General features: G+C 48.0%; 2 protein-coding genes across 4 annotated transcripts in view; both read right to left on the bottom strand.

The window, feature by feature from the left end:
• Positions 1-4,681, bottom strand: part of KMT2D (lysine methyltransferase 2D) — a 40,069-nt gene extending 35,388 nt beyond the window's left edge. Inside the window, exon 1 of the mRNA XM_032876892.1 lies at positions 3,491-4,681. The gene's annotated coding sequence lies outside the window, so the exon portion shown is untranslated. The remainder of the gene's footprint in view (positions 1-3,490) is intronic.
• Positions 4,682-8,664: 3,983 nt separating this feature from the next.
• RHEBL1 (RHEB like 1) lies at positions 8,665-11,854 on the bottom strand. Of its 3 annotated transcripts, none has more exons than XM_032876886.1 (8): positions 11,598-11,854; positions 10,912-11,062; positions 10,497-10,564; positions 10,138-10,220; positions 9,992-10,048; positions 9,752-9,799; positions 9,329-9,410; positions 8,665-9,156 (listed from the first exon to the last, which is right to left on the bottom strand). In XM_032876886.1, exons 2-8 carry the CDS (start codon positions 11,015-11,017, stop codon positions 9,067-9,069), a joined length of 534 nt encoding a protein of 177 aa, XP_032732777.1. In that variant the 5' UTR covers positions 11,018-11,062; positions 11,598-11,854; the 3' UTR covers positions 8,665-9,066. The 3 variants fall into 3 exon arrangements, with proteins under 3 accessions (XP_032732777.1, XP_032732776.1, XP_032732778.1); XM_032876885.1 differs by having other exon boundaries at positions 10,912-10,983; XM_032876887.1 differs by lacking the exon at positions 11,598-11,854 and adding an exon at positions 11,403-11,582.
• Between the last annotated feature and the right edge of the window lie 10,722 nt (positions 11,855-22,576).

The raw sequence follows: 22,576 nt of genomic DNA, 5'->3' as shown, positions 1-22,576 counted from the left end.
AGTAGTTAACAGAAGTGGGCCTTAAGAGTTACTGAGCATGTGTAGCCAAGCCTGAGGCTAAGGCATGCTGGGAGTTGTAGTCTCAGGAAGCACACCACCACTTGGAGGAGTTCTAAACCAGGGAGGACACAGCAGAGCAGACTAGCTTCCTTCCTCTTCCGTCAAGCAGGGTTTCCACACACACTATGGGGGTGGGGGGTAACGGTCCCCTCTTCTACAATATACCTGCCTATATCAATCCAAATGAACACACTAAAGTTATACCTAAGAAGGTTGAGACCCACTTTTGGGGCATATTTTCCTAAACTACAGAGGGAACTAAGCACAGTACAAAAAAGAGAGAAAAAGTTACAGAGGTGAGGAAAAAAGACATCTTACAGAAGAAGGAAGAAAGGGATAGGTGCCTGTAGCTCTTAATGGGAAGAGTAACGGTTTAAGCAGAGAAAGAAAGCATAGTGTTCCAAAGGATTGGGGGGGGGGTGCACACAGGAAGGGGGAAATCCCTAAAATAACTCTAAATAAAAGTTTGAGAAATTTCTCTCTCCCATCTTTTCCACTCTTCTTATTTAACTAGAGGGATCACACAAACCTGAGTAAAGACAAGTGTCTCTTCCCAAACCAAACACCCCAGTGGTTTGTCACTGGGGTTGAGTGACGGGGACAGATGAGATGGGAAACCCTCACAGGTGGCCAGGATTGGTAAATCAATTTCCCAAGAACCACAATTATCAATCTTCTTTCCCTGAGCTCACACTCCATTTCCAGAAACTGGAAACGCACCTTCTGTGACATATCACAGGAAAAGAAATTTTATTTTACCCCCCCCCCCACTATCAGAATCTACTAGATTGGGAAAGATACAATGTTACCTCCATTCCCAGGTCATCTCTTTCCCAAACCTGCCACACAACCACCTCTGAAAGCAAAGTAGGGTGGTCATCTGGCCAGCCCACAGAAAAGTTGCTCTGGAACTTCAAGGGGCCCTTAGAAGCCACTGTTGGGAAGCAGGGGTTGGAAGACAGGGCACCAGCCAGGCCCCTCTTGCTATTCAGTCCTTCAAGGCCTGACCACACCCAGAGACTTCAAAGTTGCCTAAATGTGTGCATCTTACTGTACCTTACCGCTACATGCCCCAACGATCCTCCACCAGCTCTGCTCTCAAAATTAGGGCCAAAGGAGTCACAAACAGCAAGAAATAAAAAGCAACAGTGATAATATAGGAGGTGGGAGGAGGACTGCCTCACACAAGGCCAGAGGGACAAATTCCTCTGCCCTCCCCCAAGCGCAGCCCTCTCAAGCTGGTAAGGCTGGCACTGCTCGGGGAGGTACAGAAACCACCTTAGTCCAACCTTGGAAGATAGAGTACCAATATCCTCCAAAGCCAGAGCCTCATTCATGGGGCCATGGAAGACAGACCAAGAAGCAAAGAGTAGAATGTCCTCCAAGCTGTACCAAAAAGAATCTAGAGGTCCCTCCAAGAAGCCTGGGCTCCATTTACCTACCCCCGCAGTCTAGCACCTGCACCCCAATGCTGAGTCCCAGGTCCCTGAATGGATCAAACCAAAGACCACAGGTTCCCCTGTCCCATCCTTCACAGCCAGAAACCACCACGTAACACACACACACCCTCCAAAGGTTTTTTCCCCTGGATCTAAATTGGGTTAATGCCTACCTAGCCTTCCTCTGGGGAACTAGAGATCCCAGACAAGCACAGATCTAGGGAGTAAAACTGTGCTGGCTTCCCTTAGTCCTGGGCCTAAGAGGCCCAAAACAGTAAGGAAAGAGAAATGGGTTCATCTCAACCCACTCTTCCCCCGCCTCCATCCCAGACTCATAGCTTTAACTCCATTTTCCCAGCCAAAGGGGAAATGGAGACTTGGAGAGGTGAAAGGCTGAAACAGGCCCTTGAGTGAACAGCTCTTCTGTAGGACTCAGGACTTCCTGGTTCCCAGCCTGAGAATCAAACCACACCTCTCCCCACCCCCATTTTGGGTCGGCCCTCCAGGAAGAATCCAAATGGCAACACTGGCCCTGTGGACCCTCTGGACTGTCTCTGGGTCATCCTGGGGTTAGCCACAGCTAACAAGGAGAGGTCCCTCCTAAGGAAGTTCTCTGGGGACAGACAACAGAAGGGACGCTCCTGAGGATGCAGGGGCAGAGAGCATGGGTGACAGCTAGCCTCATTCCATCACCTCTACAGTACCTCTCACCTCAGGGTTATTACCCAGAAGTCTTTCAAGAGCAAAATCCCTAATTTCTTCTTTCCAAGACCAGGCTGGAAGGGATCTAGCGTATGTATGTTAGAGGCAGTGGAGTGAGGGGAGCAAAACACACCAGGCAAATCCCTGCTGGGCAGCATGACAGCTGTGAGAGGGGCTGTCCCAGCCCAGGGCCCGGAGGCATGAGGCTCATGCTGCACCCTTCATACACTCACATACACACCCCTTCTCCCCAACACCTCCTGCCAGGGTTGGAAACACAGGCTTCAGCAGAAACAGCTCTGATCAGGTCATTTCTCCTCCAAAGAGGGACAGGCCACCCTATTCTGCAGGCTTGGGACAGGATCAGAGGACCAGTTCACATTCCCTGATTGAAAAGGGTTGGAGAGATCTGGGAGGGGCCTGTGTGACTGGCCAGGGACTTACGGGCAACAGCTCTCCACACCAGGCCCAGAGAAAGCGGGAGACAAAAGCCATTTTTTGCAGCCCACAGTCGCAGGGAGCAAATCTCAACGGCCTCCTCTATAATCCCCTAGAGATTATGTCCATCCCCAGAGGAGGGGAGGCAAAGCAGGCTAAGACAGCACTAGGCCTCGCTGGGGTCACTTTGCCAGGCAGGAGCAGTTTAAAGTTGAACAGCAAGGCCAGAGCTGACCCCAGCCCCGCCTCCTTCTTGCCCGAGCCACCCCCTTCCTCACACTAGTCAATTTCCACACACTTTCCCCTCTGCAGAGTGAAATAAGGCCTGGTGAAAGACCTAGGGTTCCTGGAGTCTCCCAGACCCTGCTTCTGGGTGCCCGGATGGGCAAGAACAACCTTAAAGTCCAACCTGGCAGTAAGTCTGACCTGGCAGTGGCCTCTATCCTCCCTCTTAAAGTTGTTCTGTTCCCAAGGCCCACAAGGAACCCTGAGGGAGAAGCAGCCAACTGGGATTGGTGCTGGCATCAGGGCCTGGGTCCTAGTTTAGCAGAGCTTCCCCCCAACACAAAAATAAACAGGCAGAAAGGCGATCTGGCCAGGTTCCCAAACTCCCGTGGTTCCCTGAACCCCCAGTCTTTAAAGAGGCACACCCCAGACACCAGGCCTCAGTTCTGCCTCAGTTCTGCCCCAGCGACTGGCTCAGGTTCCCTTGACAGACCTTGCCAAAGGAACCCTCCTCAGCTCTGGCACCCCTTTCTCCAACCTAAAGGCCAGCTCAGGCCAAGATAGTCCATCTGGCTATGCCCCCAGTCCAACCCTTTCTGGGCCCTGGCCGGGCAGACTTCACTCACCTCTTCACAGGGCGATCCAGAAATCTTCATCCGAGAACATGGCCAGAGCCCGGGCCGCTCCCCGACCTCCAACCGCCAGAGCGATCACAGCCGCCCCCCGCACGGGGGGGCTTAGGGGGGCCAAGAACGGTAAATCCAGGTCGGAGTGGCCACCCTCCTCCCCACCCAAAAAAGCAAGACGCCAAAGAGGGGTTCTCTGCCTCGGGTTCCAGCAGTTTAGGTTTCCATGGACAGCCCCAGGGCGGCGAATCCCGAGCGGACACAAAGAGAGCACCGGTGGCTTTGATCTTGGGCGAGAAGGCTCCGCATCCGCGTCGCCGGGCGGCCTCTCAGTCCTAGGGCCGGGCCAGCGCCCCGGCCGCCCGCGCCGGGCTCGGGCGGAACGTCGAGGCTCTCCAGATGGAACGTCGAGGCGCCTCCCCAGCAGCCCGGAAGGAATGCCGCGCCGCCCCGCGCCGGGCCCGGATGGAACGTGAGACCCTCGCTGGAGCGCCGAATCCCTCTCCCCGCCCGGGCCGGCGCCCCGGGGCCGCGCGAGCTACGGCGACGCGGAGCCGGCGGGGCCGCGGGGCTGAACCTGACACACACCCAACGCCGGGCTCCTCGACCCCGAGCGTTCGCCCTCTGAGGCTTCGAGCCCCCCACCTTCTGCTCCCCCCCGGGGAAGGGAGGAGGGTAGGTGGGCGAGGAAGAGGAAGGGGCGGGCGGTGCGAGCCCTCTGCCCGCTCCCCTCCGGCCGCTCCAGGCCCTGCGCTCGCCTCCCTTCCCCTCTGGCCTCGGGAGCTGCCCCGCCCCCGGCCTGGCCGGCTCTGATCGGCGGCACCCCCTCGACCCCCGGCTGGCTGTGATCGCGGGGGGCCTAGAGGTGCATGGCCCAACCCCGGCTCCCGGCACCGGGGGGTCAGGAAACTGAGCGGAAAGTGGGGAACGAGGCAGCCATTTGCAACCGGAGAGGAAAGTAGTGCAGCGCGGCGCCGCTCCGCCTCCCCCCCTCCGCCTCCTGTTCGGCCGGTAGGGTGGTTCCTGCGAAGGGGCTATTTCCTGGCCCAAAATCTCGGCAGCGGTCGTGGAGATTCAGGAAGCCTCCGGCGCGAGATCCGGGGGGGGCCTTTTGCCTGGGGAACCCCACTCGAGAAGCGGAGAAAGGAGAAGACGCGGCCCTATTTTGTGTTGGAGCGGAGCGGCGGAGGGATACGGCCCTCTCGGAGGAAAGGTTGTGACTCTGCAGTTCTACGCACACGCTGGGGGATCCCTCCGCCTCGGGTTAACCCCGACTGCGCCGGGCCGGCCACCGTGCAGACACGTGGGAAAGAAGACCCCCTCCTCTGCACCCCGGCCCTGGACCTGCCTCCTTCACTGCCCGGCTGGTGAAACTAGGACTCCGGACACTTTCTAGTTCCGTTCCCTTGCAGTTCTCGGTCCCTGAAAGCACCTGCCCCCTTGCCTTGGCCAGGGGCAATCTTTCGCGGGAGGGGGATGGAAGAAGAGCCAGGAGATTGGCCGCTGCTCTGCATCCTGGGAACTGGAGTCCGCAAATGGAGAAAGTGAGGCACGGCGCCTGGCGCTGCAATGGGTGGGTTCTTGCCACGTCCGGGGGCCCGAAGGAAAGCGGGACAAGTCCCTGTTCGTTCTTTCTACCTTTCAGACTCCCTCGTGAGGAAAGAAGAGCCAGTGCCCCCAGAATCACCACACACACCTTCCCCATCAAAACATAAATGTGGAGTTTCCTTCCTTTCCTGGGTGCTCCCATTCCCAACCCCAGTCTTTCTCTCGGGACCTTCAGGCCCTGTGTCCCCTTTTTTAGTAAACAGAGGGGATGTACCTTGCAGCCTTGGAGCCTTGCTGCTACCTGGCCAGAGTGCTATTACTCTAGACAAGATCCCAAAACACTACTTGCAGGCATTCCCCCCCCCACACACACCTCCCCATAAGTCTGGGTGAGAAGGGATTGGAATGCCTTTTCTGCATTAGCTGTAACCACGGATGACCAGAAGGAGACAAATTAACTATATGCTAGATACTTTATATATTCTTAGTTATTTCTCACCCTCGTTATGAACTACGTGGAATTAAGTCTATGATGACGAGATTGAGGCTAAATAGGTAAAATTTCCCAGTGAACCACATCGGTTGACATCCATGATTCAAACCAATGGCCATGTTTTTCCTAAGATTGTATATATTTATATATCAGAAAAAAAATTTTAAGGATGTGGAGAAAGAGGCAAATCATGTACAGGGCTGGTTTTGTGGGAAAGGGTTTACAGTGTTGTCCAGCAGAATTTTCTGCAATGATGGAAATGCACTATAGCTACACTGTCTAATTTGGCTTAGCCACATGTAGCTGTTGAGCACTTTGAAATGTAGGTGGTGCGACTGAGGAACTTTTTGTTTAATTTTAATACTAAATTAAACTATGCGAATTGTAGCTTCCAAATTGGACAGTGCAGAAAACCTAAATCCCTACAGACCAGCCAGGTTCATAGGAGGGATCAGAACTAAGCATATCCTGTGCTAGCCACACAGTGGCATCATATAACCTGCTCTGACCATGCAGGTCTAGTTCAGCAAAAAAGTCCCAACAGTGACCCCTCACATGTCCCAGCTATATTGAATAAATTAACGGAGATCGAAGTTGGGAAATGGGAGCACCTGGCTGGCACAGTCGGTAGAGCACACAACCCTACCTCGGGGTTATAAGTTCAAGTCCTACACTGGGTGTAGAGATTACTTAAAAATAAAATCTTTAGAGGTGCCTGGGTGGCTCAGGCGTTAAGTATCTGCCTTCGGCTCAGGTCATGGCCCCGGGGTCCTGGGATGAAGCTTCGCATAGCATCCAGCTCCCTGCTCAGCGGGAAGCCTGCGTCTCCCTCTCCCACTCCCCCTGCTTGTGTTCCCTCTCTCACTGTGTCCCTCTCTGTCAAATAAATAAATAAAATCTTTTTAAAAAAAATAACATAAAATCTTTAGGGGCACCTGGGTGGCTCAGTCAATTGGGTGTCTGCCTTTGGCTCAAGTCGTGATCCCAGGGTTCTGGGATGGAGCCCTGCAGGGGGCTCCCTGCCCATTGGGGAGTCTGCTTCTCTCTCCCCCTGCCTCTCACCCTGCTTGTGCTCTGTCAAATAAATTTATTTTTTTTAAAAAACTTTTAAAAAACTAAAATCTTTAAACAAACACTTTTTCTAAAAAGCTGGGAAATGTAAGGTCTCTCTCTATACCTGGAGGCAGGGAGGCTGATCTTCACTAAAAAGACCTCCAGTAACACTATAGCCACCGTTTCTTAAGGGTTTATTATGTATGAGACTATGCTAAGCATTTCATATATCGTCTCACTCTAATTCTCTCAACCCTATGAAGGTGTAACTATACTTCATAAATGAGAAACTGAGGCTCAGCCAGGCTAAGTAACTCTAAGTGACTCTCAGGGTCACACATCTAAGTGGAAAAGCATTCCAACCTAGCCATTAACTACTATTCATTACTTTTATCAGGGCTTTGAGATTGCTTGACACACTTTTAAAAAACTTCAAACATTTGTAAGTCTATCCAGGACCTCATAGAAATGGCAGCAGGGCAATAGATAACATATAATGAATATTCCAGGTCAGACGTGCAAAAGGACCTAATTTTAACATAAGGAAAGAGTGTGGTGACAACCTTATAGAGAATCCTAAACTACTGAGATTGCTCTTTGGAGAATGCTTCTTCCAGCAGCCCTTATTTTTTTAGATTCTATTTTTTTTTTAAAGATTTTATTTATTTATTTGACAGAGAGAGATCATAGGTAGAGAGAGAGAGAGAGAGAGAGAGAGGAAGCAGGTTCCCCACTGAGCAGAGAGCCCGATGCGGGGCTCGATCCCAGGACGCCGGGATCACAACCTGAGCCGAAAGCAGAGGCTTTAACCCCCTGAGCCACCCAGGCGCCCCATTTTTTTAGATTCTAGATTAGAGATGCAAAAGCAGCTGGCAGAACTTCTGAAAACTAGCATGATAATCACCCCAACTGTAAGCCCAACTAGCCTAGAATTGGGCACTAGCAAGATCACAGCTAAGATTTTGCCCATTCTCCACAGCTAAGTGCATTGACAGAGTACCTCAGACTTCCCTCAGGTGGCAAGAGAAGTCTGTGTTCTCCCTGTGAAGGATGCCATTCCACTAACCCTAATAAGTCCTTGAAGGAGGTATTGGGCCAGTTAGGCCCTATGTCTGGTGGGGGTGGGGGATAAGCAGAAAGGGTAGACGCAGAGAGGACCAATTCTTCCTAGCTGAGATGTCCATCCTCCCACTGAGATGGCAGGTCAATAAGAAAGAGTAGAAGTAGGGGCGACTGGGGGGCTCACTTGACTTTGGCTCAGGTCATAATCTCAGGGTCGTGAGATCAAGCCCTTGGAATCTCCTTGAGAGTCTCTCTCTCTCTCCCTCTGCCTCTCCTTCCCCAGGCTCAGGCACATGCACGCTGGCTTGTATACACACACACTCTCTCTCTCTCAAATAAATAATCTTAAAAAAAAAATTAGAAGCAATATCCTTTGACAACTAAAAAGGTAGCATGATTCCAAAGATGTGAAGGGTGTGAAAAGGTCACCCAAGTTATGAAAAGACCAAAGAACATTGATAGAAAGAATGGCTCTGGGGATATGGGAAGCAGAAGGATGGATATACACCAGGAGCATTATTTCTTACTTTACTCAACTCTCTTAGAAAGCCAAAATCTTCACCAACACTTCAGTCCCTGCCTCTACGCTCCTTTTCTATTACATCACTAGGATGAGGGGCTTCCTTCCTCCCCAAACCTTAGCCTCTCTCTGAGGGCCAGCCAATGCCAAGGCCCCAGGAGGGAAGCTAGGTCAGCATGTGGCAGCTGGCCACTAGAGGGTGGTGTTTCTGTAGTTAAGGGGATCTTGAGAGTCTGCAATCTTGGATGGGAGTGGCTGCCAACTAGTACCTGTAGAGCAGAACCCAGCAGAAAAGAAAGGTGAAAAAAGCTAAGTAGTAAGTCTTAGGGTAATGGTCCTCCCGAATGAGTGAGGAGTAAGGAATAGGAATGAAGTAGGAGGAAAGCGTTAGCCCTGACTCCCCACCAGAAGTCACAGTCCCCACTCCTTGGAAAAGGAGATATTGGCCCTGAGCTCTCCCCACATACAGAGAAGCCAACGACAAAAAGATTTCTCAGTTTATTTGCATATATACATGGTCACCCTAGGGAGCCTGCTCCACTTCAGGAATCCCCAGCTCCCTTCACCAGCCAACATCCAAAACCTGCACAGAAGAGTGGGTCCTAAATAAACAATGCTTAGGACGCACAGTGCAACCCCGCAGGTTGTAACAATTCATTTAGCAAAAACAGAGGACTAGAGGCCAGAGCCTATGAGACATCCTTGGCCCATTGTAAACATTGACAACCAGGCCACTGGAGCCTGGAAAAGTGTGCAAACATGAGGGTACCACACTGTGTGACCTCAGAGGACTGGGGACACAGCTGGCAACCATACCCGTGAAGTTCTAAGGGCCTACACCCATTGGAGCCTGGCAAGTGCCAGGGGCAGAATCAAGGCAGCAACCCAATGGTTGAGGGCTCACATGAGCTGGCAGCGGCGCTCTTGCCCATAGGAATTCTCCACCCGGGCAATCTCCTGGATGACTTTGGTGAAGATGCCTCGAGTCAGCTGCAAGGGACAGAGATTCAGGGCAAAAAAAAAAAAAAAAAAAATCAGTTCATTGCCAATACAACCCAGCTCTGAGGTGTATACCCCACTCCCCCATCATCCTCACCACCAAGCAGTGCCATAAGAAAAACACTGCTACCCTGATTTTGCCCATAATCTCCAGGCCAAGCACCTGGTTCTCTCGAGCAGATGACTCCATAAACGTCGCACCCCAGGACTCTGCCAGCTTCTTCCCTTCAACTGCCTGGACCTCCCTAGAAGCAAATTTGGAACATAAAGATGGAAGATAGCAATGTCCCCAGGTTCTCTGCAAAATCATTATAGAATCTAGACTCTGACCCATCCATCTTCTAAGGTCTGGGAGATGGGTTGGGGAAGGAGAAAAATAAAGGAGACCTCAGAAACCTAGGACTGAGACTGGAAATATGAAATTATAGCTTTTGCAATAGAGGAGGTATCTCATCTTAACCTTCGAGTTAGAAATGAAAAGAGGTGAAATGATTTGTTCAAGTACGTGGCAGAGCCAGGACTACAGCCTGACTGATTGCTAGACCATCTCACTTTCCTTTGCCTTGAGCTATAGAGATCTCTGTACCTGTCTGGAGAGAGATCTGCCTTGTTCCCCACTAGCACCACCGGCAGCCTGTGAAGAAATAACAGTTACTTGTGGATCCCCTCCCACTCCCCATGGAACCCAACTTCCTTCACATCGTGGCTGGACAACTCCCCCAGAAGATCAGACAGGATCTGTCCTGGCCTCCTCCCTCACTTGGACCCTCCACTCTCTTCCATCCCCTCATGTCCATACTAGGTTTCTACTCCCAGGGCCGCTTACCGAGTTTTGCCATGGCCTTCGTGTAGCTTTTGGTACAGACTCTCAATGACTTGGAAGCTTTAAACACAAGAAATGGAGCTATAAACTTATTCTGGGACAGCCCTCAGATCCTCCCAAGTCCCCCTCTCATAACCTTGGTCACTTACCTATGCAGAGAGGTGACAGAATACACAAGCACATAACCATGGACCCCAATGATGAATGAATAGGGCAGAATGCTGTACTCATCCTGACAAGAAACAGAAACATCAACACCTAGATACACAACACTCAGATGGCAAAGGTCGGTGGGTTGCATCCTGGGGACCCTCCCTGGGACGCTCCCTACTCCAGTCATTTCTATTCAACAAGTATTTACAGAGTAGCTCCAATGTGAACTGAACACTACCAGCTGCTAAAACACTTTTCTTTTAATACCACTTTACAGATGAGCCACAGAGGCAAGCAGACCTCATCTCCCAAGATTGAACTGCCGCATTTAGATTACCCTGCCCCAAACTGGTACCTGCCCTGCTGTGTCCACCAGGTGTAGGTGAAACTCATCTTTGCCAAGAGTCACTATCTTGCTGTAAGCTGAAAAGAAAAGAAAACTTGACTGTGAGGTGCCTTGTAGGGCTAGCAATGTGTGCCCCGATCTGTTCTTAAACCTAGAGGTGATATAGAGATGGACGAGGTCCAGGGAGCTCTCCAGGCAGCTGGAGAGACAATGTTAAGGTTCTTATTGTCTGGTCTACACCATCCTGGATGCAGTATCCTGCAAAATCCACACTCTAGCTCAACTAATAGAACAGGACTGCTAGAGAAGAGATTAGATTTAATGGCTAATTAAATCAGTCCCTTGGCACCAGGAAAATCCCAAATTACGGAATTGGGGCAACAAAGACCTCCCTGCCCAACCCCTAGGGGAGAAATCTACTCACTGTTCTCCACTGTAGGATCATAGCCTTCCAGGAACTCGCCCTCCACAAATTGATGTGCCAAAGATGTCTTCCCTGTGGGAAGCAGTGGTAGTTGTATCCAAATCATCCGTCCACATTTACATCCTCTGTCCTTTCGGGCTGTGGCCCAGGACTAAAGAGGACCCCAAATTAACACCCTAGCCTGTGGGTGCCATGCAATATTTCTCCTTAGCCTACCCTCACCCTCTTTTCGCCTTGGGTCTCTGCACCCTGGCCACCGGATGCATTCAGTAGCGCCGCAGGAAGCCTTTCCCGCTGCCTTTCCCCACCCACCCCTAGGAAGATCCGGGATTCCCCTAGGATCAGGTCTGCCCCGCACCCGGACACCTGAAACTTGCCATCCACACAGACCGCGCCCCCGCCATCAAAGCCTGACCCCATCCCCACCCCTTCCAGGGTAACACTGGGGGCCACTCTGGTGTTCCTGCAACCAAGCCCACATTAACCCTTACATGCTCCTACTTCCTGCAGCCCTCCACACACTACCACCACCCCAGGCTTTCCTCCTCCATCCTTTCAAATCCTCGTCCTACAACCCCGTTCAAATGATGCCACCATTCCTCTCCGGGTCATGTTCCCGCGACAGCGCGCCTCCTCTGGCCACAAAGCCGCGGTGCGTTCGTGCTTTCCCCAAGGCGGAGACTCACCTACAGAGCGGTACCCGAGGATGACCACCTTCCTGTAGCGAACTAGCGGCATGGCAGTAACCGGCCCCGAGGGGCTTGCCGAACCGCGGGCTGAAAGAGCCCTAAGAAGAGGAGATCTGAGTGTAAGGCAGGCGCAGCAACCGGCACAGTAAAGTCGCTCACCCTGAAGCTGCCAGGGACAAGCTAGAGGGAAACCAAAACAAGCGCCGCGCCCGGAGCTGGCCACGTGATCACAACACAGCAAGACTAACGCGAGGGAGCCGAGCGCCGGGGGATCTACAGTGCCGCGCCGCTCCGGGCTCCGCCTCCCAGGCCGCTTGCCATTGGTTCATTAGAAAGGATAAGGGCGGGGCCGCCAGCGGGAGGGAAGGGTGGGCCTCACGTGGAGCCGGAGAACCAGGAGCTGCGCCTGCGCAGACTAGAGCCGGTTCATTCATAAAGAAACAGAAAGGAACCCGGGGTCCTAGAGGTGTTTGCGCATTTTCAACCTAGCAGAAGTGGCCGCTAAGAATCGAAAAATGGAAAAATACCCGTTGTGGCTCGGTTGGAATTTCTTCTCAGAAGATTCTAGGCTTCCCTTTTGCAAGGTCTCTGAGGTGCTTGGATAGGAGAAAAAAAGGGCCCCAAATTCCAATATATTACCTCTGCTTCCCCTAGACTTTGGCCCCAGATCTTTTATCGTCAATTTCCATAGTCTACCAGGATCTTCGGAAATGCGATTCTTATTCTTGAGAAAATTGTTAGGATTTGTGGTCAGGTCGTCTGAAGTTTTGTAGTCATCTTAATCAATGCATTCATTTATTCGACAAATATTTGTTATGCATATACTATATGTTTCAGGCATTGTTCTAGCTTTGGGGATAGAGCGAAGAACATGACAGACGTCTCTCTGCTCACAATGCGTAAAGCCTAGTCTGAAGAAACAAACATATAAGCAAGGAAATATTAGATAGTATTAAGTGCTATAAAAGGTAGTATAATAAGAAATGGACACATTAGATTAGTAATACTTCCTCTCAAAGGAATCCCTATTTAAGCTGAGGTCTGAAAGACAATAAGGAGCCAGCGAGAACAAAATTCTGACGGAAGAAACCATTAGCGCTATGGGTGCTACGATGAAAATAAATTTGTTAAATTCCAGGAGAAGCGAGGGAGAGAGAGTGTGTGCATCAACCTAAAGCAGGTGAAATCTAAGAGGATGGCAAGGTCCCGGCCATGTAAAGAAGTTTGGGTACCCAGAAAGCAGATGATGATCTGAATATCTTAATTGTGTTTCAAAAAGATTTCCCCGGTTGAGGGACGCCTGGGTGGCTCAGCCTGTTAAGCCGCTGCCTTCCGCTCGGGTCATGATCCCAGAGTCCTGGGATCCAGTCCCACATCAGGCTTCTTGCTTAGCGGGGAGCCTGCTTCTGCCTCTGCCTGCCATTCTGCCTGCTTGTGCGCTCTCTCTCTCTCTCTCTCTCTGACAAATAAATAAATAAAATCTTAAAAAAAAAAAAAAGATTTCCCTGGTTTAAATAAATAAATAAATCTCTCTGATTGTGAAGAAATGAGGCGAACAGGAGCAAGAGGGGAAGAAGATCAGTTGGGAGACTTACTTGTAGTCCAGGTGAGAAGTGAAGCAGGCTTGACTAGAGTGGTAGAGATGAATTAAGTGGAGAATTCTGGATGCATTTTGAGGCTGAGGTCAATCTGACTTGCTAAAGGATTGGATATAGGAGGTGAGGGAGGGAAAAAGAAGAAAGAAAACATCTAGGTTTATGGAACGCTACTTGGTGCCAGGTGCATTTTATTGTTATCTCATTTAATATTCACAACAGCCCTAAAGTTGGTAATTGGTGTTATTTATCCATTCATTAACAAATATTTACCAAACAGCCATCATATCCCATGCACCTTTCTAGATGCTGGGAATAGAACAGCAAACAACACAGACAGGGTCATTTGCTCATAAGGAGCAAGTATTCTTTTGGACAAGACCAACAATCTACAAATAAACAATAAATAAGCTGTGATAGAAAAATAATAACTGCAGTGGGAGGAAAAACAAGGTGTTAATGGGCTAGGGAGTAATGGGGTATAGTATTTCTCTTATTTTATATGATATCCTAGAAATCCTGAGGAGGTGACATTTGTACCTGAGGCTTGAATGATGGGTAGCTATAATCACCCTTATCTTACAGATGTGAAAACTGAGATTTGGCCATAGAGATAGCACACAGAAGGTAGTTCTTCTGGAAGAGCCTGATGAAGTGTGTATGCAGTAGTTAGATTGTACTGGAGGGGGGTGCCTGGGTGGCTCAGTGGGTTAAAGCTTCTGCCTTCAGCTCAGGTCATGATCCCAGGGTCCTGGGATCGAGACCCGCATCGGGCTCTCTGCTCCGCGGAGAGCCTGCTTCCTCCTCTCTCTCTGCCTGCCTCCCTGCCTACTTGTGATCTCTGTCTGCCAAATAAATAAATACAGTCTTAAAAAAAAGTAATTAAAAAAAAGATTGTACTTGAGGACACACTTTGTATAACTGTGGAACTATCTAATGCTTTAGGAAGTCCAGATCTACAAGAGTTGTTTCAAAGAGCCACTTACTCTGGCCTCAGAAAGGGACCTAAATAGTTTCTTGACTGGGTAAAGGAAGTTCCTGCAGACCAGCAATTTTATGTTGAATTATTTGGCCTGAGTGGAGGTTGGTGGAGATTCCAGATTGGGTCTTAAAGGCACTGCAGGGTAGAACAAAGAACTAGATTCAGTGAAATTCAGTAAAAATTTGTTCACCTCCTGTTTTGTACCAGATAGTCTCACCATTTGTCATACAGCATGGATATAAAGATAAGTGATATGCCTTTTATGCTGTTTGTCTTTCTAGATTAACTCTCTATTTTTGGGGCACCTGGGTGGCTCAGTTGTTAAGCGTCTGCCTGAGGCTCAGGTCATGATCCCAGAGTCTTGGGATTGGGCCCTGCAACGGGCTCCCTGCTTGGTGGGAAGCCTGCTTCTCCCTCCCTCCTTGCTTGTGTTACCTCCTGGCTGTTTCTCTCTGTCAAATAAATAAATAAATAAAATATATATATTTTTTGAAGTCTCTATTCTTTGTCACCCAGATTTGTTTCCAGGAGACACACCTTGCCCCCTGGATCTCAGCAGAATTCAGCCTAAGGGAAGCCCTCACAGAAGGTCAGATGGAGTGGGGAGAGTATCTGTGACCCCCACTGAAGGTCCTAGAACCTCTCAAGTCACTCCCTCTACACACACACCCCCAACGCATACACTTCTCTTGTGCTGTTTCTAGTTGCTCCCTCCCCTTCAGGCCTGCTTTGGTAACAGCTTCTCTGATACTCACCCTAACAATACTACTGTACCCCTGTGGTTTCCCTATACCTTTGTAAATAATCTCTTTATTAAATCATTCTCAAATTCTCTTGTTTTCAATCAGGAGGAAAACAAAAGGCCTAAAAAAAAGGGTTTTCTCCTCTTGTATCTTCTTCTTTTTATACAAGAGGAGAAGATCTCACAGCAGATTTTCACCTCCATCTCCTTAAACCAAACTATTAAATGGCTATCTCTAGCTGCAAGGGAGCCTGGAAATTTTAGCATTTTCTTTTCTACCCTCTGTAGTAAAGGAAGGCAAAAGAGAGGTGATTAGGAATAAATGTTCAGTGAGCCAAATCTATAAGACCTGCACACCTCAGGAACAAGGTATTTGTTTATTAAATATCAATCCCCTTAAAGATTAATGCATAAATGGTTACTTTGTAGAGATCATAGGTATACAAAGATCACCAATACAGGATCAACTCAAGAAAGTAAACCACTTTTTTTTTTTTTTTTGTCAGAGAGAGAAAGAGAGAGAGAGAGCACACATGCACACAAGTAGGGTAAAGAGGCAGGCAGAGGGAGAAGCAGGCTCCCCACCAAGCCTGACGTGGGACTCGATCCCAGAACTCTGGGATCATGACCTAAGCCAGAGGCAGATGCTCAACCGACTGAGCCAGGCATCCCGAAGGTAAACTATCCTAATGGCAGGTAAATGGGCTTGGAATAAAATTTCTAGTGACAGCGTGATATACCTTGCTATGTCTCAAACAACTGAAATAAAATAAAGATTAAATACTCCCAGAAAATTGTTTTAAGTATCTCTATGAAAAGTGAAAACATTTTTACTCTGTTTGTATCAAAAGTATGGGTTTTGGGGCAGCTGGGTGGCTCAATTGGTTAAGTGACCAACTCTTGGTTTCACCTCAGGTCATGATCTTGGGGTCCTGGGATTGAGCCCTGTGTCAGGCTCTTCGCTTAGTGGGGAGTGTGCTGGAGATTCTCTCTTCCTTTCTATCTCCTTCCACCCCTCCCCCTTCTCGTGCTCTCACTCTCTAAAATAAATAAATAAATTTATTAAATATATGGGTTCCAGGGATACCTGGTTGGCTCAGTCTGCAGAGCATGCAACTTTGGGTATCAAGATCATGAGTTTGAGCCCCACGCTGGGCATAGAGATTACTTAAAAACAACAGCAATGATGACAAAAACTTGGTGGTTTTAAAAAACAATGTATTGGGGCACCTGGGTGGCTCAGTGGGTTAAGCCTCTGCCTTCCACTCAGGTCATGATCTCAGGGTCCTGGGATCGAGTTCCTCATTGGGCTCTCTGCTCAGCAGGGAGCCTGCTTCCTCCTCTCTCTCTGCTTGCCTCTCTGCCTACTTGTGATCTCTCTCTGTCAAATAAATAAAATCCTTAAAAAAAAAGAAAAGAAACCCACCATAAAAGATAAATATTAAAACAAAACAAAACAAAACAAAAAAACAATGTATTATTTCTCCTGACTCTGTGGGTTGAACCGGCAACTCTTCTGTTATGTCTCTTGGACTCACTTCTGTGGTTACCAGAGGCCACAGACCCTTTTCTTCAACTACAGCTACTTACAGCTCTCTCTCTGGGTTCTTGTAACCCTTCTTCCCTGGCCCCTTCAGGTTTAGGGGTTACCACTTATTGTGTTCCTCAATGATCCCAGACTCAACGTTTCACCACTCTGGAAGATATTCTTTAACACTACCCACAACTTTATGAACAGTGTGAACAGCTCTTCTGTTTTATTTTTCTCAGTTCCCGCATTTGAGTGTGCAGTCTGTTTTCCCCAAGACTCTGAATGATGTACCTCTGAATGTTATAGAGGGAAAATGATCAAGTAAAAGACTAGACGCAAAATTATATTAAGTCTCACATCACAGTATGAGTAGTGAAAAGTATAGAGGAAGAAACCGTTCTCAAGAAAAAGAGAGAAAATAAGGAAGAGAAGAGGGAGGAAAGGAAAGAAGGAAGAAAAGGAAGAAGGAAGAGAAGAAAGGAAGGGAGGGAGGGAAAGGAAAGGAACACAGAAGGAAGGGGCTTGATTCTGTCTGGAAAGATCAGAGATTTCACATGGTACTTGACAATTAAGCCAGGCCTTAAAGCTTGAGAAAGCCCTAGAGAAAAAAACAAAAAGTTAAGGGAATACAGTATCTGGAAATACAGAGTGGATCCTGCAGCTCTTTGTGTATGGGCTATGTAGAAATAAACCTGGAAATTAGACTTGGGATCAAATCAGGGAGGCCTTTGAATGCCAGGTTTAAAAATTTGATTTGGGAGAGTGCCTGGGTGGCTCAGTTGGTAAAGCATCTGACTCTTGATTTCAGCTCAGGTCATGATCTCAGGGTTGTGGGATGGAGCCCCACATGCGACTCCATGCTAGGCATGGAGTCTGCTTAAGATTCTCTCTCTCCCTCTGCCCATCCCTCACCTACCTGCACACACTTTATCTCTCTCCAAAAAAAAAAATAAAAAGAATTTGATTTGGGGTGCCTGCCTGGCTCAGTGGGTAGAGCGTACAGCTCCTGATCTCAGAGGTAATGAGCTTAAGCCCCACATTGTGGGTAGACTTTACTAAAAAGAATTTGATCTTTGGGGTGCCTGGGTGGGTCAGTGGGTTAAGCCTCTGCCTTCAGCTCAAGTCATGATCTCAGGGTCCTGGGATAGAGCCCTGCATCAGGCTCTCTGCTCAGCAGAGAGCCTGCTTCCCTCTCTCTCTCTGCCTACTTGTGATTCTGTCTCTGTCAAATAAGTAAATAAAATCTTAAAAAAAAAGGAATTTTATGTTTATTTTGTATTTTTAAAATACTTTATTTATTTATCTGACAAAGAGAGAGACACCGAGAGAGGGAACACAAGCAGGAGGAGTAAGAGAGGAAGAAGCAGGCTTCCTGCTGAGCAGAGAGCCTGACGTGGGGCTTGATCCCAGGACCCTGGGATCAGGACCCAAGCTGAAAGCACACGCTTAAAGACTGAGCCACCCAGGCACCCCAGAATTTGACCTTTATTCAGTATCCAGCATTCTTGAAATACACCACTAATGGTATGTAAGATGATTCATGTAACATACACACTTTAGAATTTTGTTTTGTTATGTAATTTTTTAAAAAAATTTTTATTCATTTACTTGACAGAGATCAGAAGTAGGCAGAGAGGCAGGCAGAGAGAGAGAGAGAGGAGGAAGCAGGCTCCCAGAGGAGCAGAGAGCCTGATGCGGGGCTCCATCTCAGGACCCCAGGATCACGACCTGAGCCAAGGGCAGAGGCTTTAACCCACTGAACCACCCAGGCAATGCTGTTATGTAATTTTTAATGTGTGGTGGAAAAAACAATAGTTATAACGTCAAAACTATGACTTCCTAAATATTCTTGCACAGAAGCTAAAGCTGATAGTAAGAAAAGCCAACAGAATTCGAGAAGAATAGTAAACATTTATAGGGGTGGACAGACACTATGGACATCATCATGAATACAGTACAAGGCTTCGGTAGTACTGCAGTGAGCGATGGGATCTTTGCCATTACCTTGGTGGGCCGATTGGGAGAGGCAGTACCACAAGGAAAGCTGGGCTTTATGACGTAGAGGATGTAGGACCAAGAGAGGTTGGGGCTGGAGGTGGAAGTTCTATTAGGAGGCCAATACCCAGAAAGGAGATGATGGCCTGGACCAGGTAACAATCAAAACAATAGTGAAGACTCATAGCGAGGGCACTCCAGATAGAAGTTGTGAAGTTAAAGATCTGATTAAAGCAGACAAAGAGAAGGAAGATGGCAATTCCATGAACAGGATCAGAAGACATGGGAAGAACAGGAATGTTTTAGCAGGGGTAAGGAGAGAGAGTACTGAATTAATGCATTTATTTTTGACATGTGGATTTTGGGGCTCCTCCCAGATATTCACATGCTGATGGGCCAATGAAGGATATGTGTCTCTAGCACTCCACAGAAAAATAACCAGGATATACATGCAGGCCTCTTCCTTGCATGTTCCCTAGGTCTGGTTCTCCTCTCACTCCTGCACCTACACTTGACTTCTGCTAGTATGGAGACGATAAATACCAGTCCCTTTCAGGAAAATGGGAAGTACTTAGATCCTCTTAGGGGAACTTTCTCAATCCAGGGACCATAAATAGCAATATGCAAAGTAATTGAATTAACACCTATTAGAGCTAGAGGATCTTGGTGATCAGCTGGTATCACAATTTTCTCCAGACTATAGGCTGAGAAGCAACAGCCTGGAGAAGTAAAGTAGTTCACAGAAGCGGAACATAGTGGAAAGAACATGGATCTTGCAGTCAACCAAACCTGGTGTCAAATCCTAGCTTATTCCCTATGAGATCTTAAGCGATTTACTTCACTACTCTGAGCCTCAGTTTCTCCCGGTAGCAGATGTCTACCATTCTTTCTGGCTGCTGGCAGAAAGATAGAGGTCCAGGATGGCCCATGGCAGTGGTGTCAGCAATACCCTCCAGCATCCGTGGCAGTGTCAGCATTGGGCTGTAAGGTACAGTGTCCAGTGTTCAGTGGTGGTTGCCACAGTGCCCCCAACCGGCTGGGTTCAGTGATTTGAGGCATTGTTTCTGGCTGCATAGCCTCAAAAACGCAGGTCTCCAGTGGTCCCTGTGACCTGCTTAAATCCTTCTGGAATCGAATACTTATCTTTGCACAATGGTTGTGAGAAGTAGATGAGATCCTGTATGTGATATACATTTCTTAACAGAGTATTACGAAGTATTTTATTAAGAAAGAGTTGGTACTCCCTGAATTAACACCATCATAATAACTGTCATTATTAGTCTAAAAGTGAATTCACAGTTTGGCTAGAGAGGTATACCCAGAGGAAGGCAGATGGGCTGGCTCCCTCCCCGACACCACCGAGAAAGATGATCCTGGGAAGAACACTCAGTCTAGCCAATTTGCAAACTGGACTTGCTCAGGACATCTCCAAATATTTGTACGCCAGGGAAGCCTTGCAGTAATTCCCAAGTTCCTGATCTGGGTCCTCCCATGCCAGTGTATCCATCGCATTCTCTATCCACTGCCCAGAATGCCTGTGTCCTCTATCTAGGGTACTCTCTTTTCTTTCTTTCTTTCTTTCTTTTTTTAAAAGATTTTATTTATTTATTTGACACAGAGAGAGACAAATCACAAGTAGGCAGAGAGAGAGGGAGAAGCAGGTTCCCTGCCAAACAGAGAGCCCCATGTAGGACTCAATCCCAGGACCCTGAGATCATGACCCGAGTCGAAGGCAGAGGCTTAACCCACTGAGCCACCCAGGCACCCTGGGTACTCTCTTTTCTAGGGAGGTACCAGATTGCTGCCTGATGAATAGAAAATTAGGATTCTCTCAGTGGGGTATTTCAGAAAGTCGTCTGGAGGCCTGAAGAACCATTCCTGCCCCACCAATGACTATGTTGGGTACCTCTCTCATCAAGATCATTCTGGGCACATAGTAATAATTCTTATTGACTGAGTTACTCATTTTGCCACATTCCATTTTGGATTAATAGAGTGACATTAGCTGATCAATTATTCTTTCTCATCTATTTCATTTTATTTTTTTTTAAGATTTATTTATTTATTTTGAGAGAGAGTGAGCAGGGGAAGGGAGGGACAGAAGGAGAGGACCTTAAGCAGATTCCATGCTGAGCATGGAGTCAGACTAGAGGCTCGATGTCATGACTCTGAGATCATGACCTAAGCCAAAATCAAGAGTCAGACACTCAACTGACTGAGCCACCCAGGTGCCCCCTTCTCTTTCATTTTAGATACATTAATATCACGCAGTCTTTTTCTCCTCCACCTTACTCTTCGCTCCCTACTTCATCCTATGAACTACTAGGTCCTACCAATTCCACAAATATAAATATTGCCTACACTGTCCCTTCTCTCCATCTCCACTGCCATCTCTTTATCTCACCAACATCATCTCTCATCTGCACCACTGCACTACACTTTCTGCTTTTGCTTTCCTCCCTGGGCTCACTAACTCCCTTCTAGTCTATTCTCCACTCAGGAACTAGAACGATCTTTCTAAAATCCAAACTTGATCAGGCCATTCCACAAAGCTAAAACCTAATTAAGTTAATTTAATCTATTCAAATGACTGTTTCTCTAGAAAAATATTTTTTAAAATATTTAGCATAGTAAAATGTCTATTAGTACTTGCAGAGGCCTAATAAATATTTGTTGACGGGAGGGAGTCAAATGTCTGAGCCTGGGAGGAAATGCCTTGTTCTTTTGTGTGTTAATTCACCTTGTTCAAATCTCAGGGCACCTCCTTCTTTCCAACTTCTTGGAAGTACCGCATTGTGGTCTCTGGCATCTCTTACAAAGTGATTTCCTCAAGGTCACACAGCTGGTGCAAAAGCACCTAGTAGAATATACAGCCCTATTGTTCACAACTGTAGAATCACAGTTAAGAGAGAAGCAAGTGCCGTTGAAAAGTGACAACCACCCTTATGAGGTCTGATCCTCCTGTAACACTCCCACCAAGTTTCTAGGTCTTGGTATAGAGTTTTTCCAAGATAAAGGAAATCTACTTCCTCATCCCACCAAAGCAGTCCCTTCTTCTTTAGACAATTCTAACGGTTATTGAAAATCAGACAAGTCAAAGAATAATCCATCCTAGCCCACTTATCAGAGAATAGAGAGAATGAAGGAAAGGAGGGTGGGTGTGGCAGAGACCCACATCCTCCTTCCTGGGCTGGTCCAAAGGTGCTTTGGATCAGCTTCCTCTAAGAGGAACATGGATGACTTTGGCTCTAGCTTAGTTCATGGACAGACTTGTGACATTTAGCCTCAAAACCTCCAAGATACACTATAGACTAGTCAGGGACTAGAACAGGGAAGGGATGTGTGTGGAGGAAATGGGATTAATCCCAGCTCAAATGTTGGGTGGAATCCCAGCTGCTGCAGCTGCTGAGGGCTTAACCAGCTGTTTCCTGGGCAGCTGCAATGTCCAGCCCAGGGCTGGCTCTTGGGGTGGCAGCTCTGTCTCAGCTTAGGGCCATCAGCTCCAAACTAAGCCAAACTCTGCCGAGAGAATGGCTGGAAAGCAAAAGAGAAGAGCAGAATAAGAGTTCCCAGTTCCAAGGGCTTCTTCTGTTTGGACACCACATGGTGTGAAGTCAAATAACTATGTTCTTAGGTGATGCGGTCCCCAGGAGAGAAGCTGAAAAGACAATTTGGGTTTAGGTTTCGGAGAGAAGCAAAGCCAGGGTTGGAGGTATCGCCTTCAAATCTGTCCCCATCTTATCCTGCGCTGCTCCAATATCCCTACGCTGTCCCCCACCGTCTGCTCCCATAACATACCATGAGGGGATGGAAGCATTTTCTACTTGCAGTCAGAACTTGCAACGCTCACATGCACAGAGGAGGACAACTGACTTAGGGATTAAAGATGACCCCAAAAGGCCATCCAATTGCCAGTTTCTCTTTTAAAATGCAAGTTTGATTCCCATTCCCACTCCTAACTCTTTCAAATCCTACAGTTGCTTTTCACCTTCAGGACAAAACTGAAAATCTTTAAAGTATATCACGCCTCCCTTTCACTAACCTGAGCTTACTATACTCTTGAATTGATGTTCAATTTACTCTTGCTCCCCAACTCCAAGCCTTTGAAGATGCCGTTCCCTCTGCTTGAAC

The sequence above is a fragment of the Lontra canadensis genome, unplaced genomic scaffold, assembly GCF_010015895.1.
Source record: "Lontra canadensis isolate GAN:19392208 unplaced genomic scaffold, GSC_riverotter_1.0 scaffold59, whole genome shotgun sequence".
NCBI classification, from domain to species: domain Eukaryota; kingdom Metazoa; phylum Chordata; class Mammalia; order Carnivora; family Mustelidae; genus Lontra; species Lontra canadensis.
Note: the sequence above shows the minus strand (reverse complement) of the source record. Positions and strands in the feature narration are given on the sequence as shown.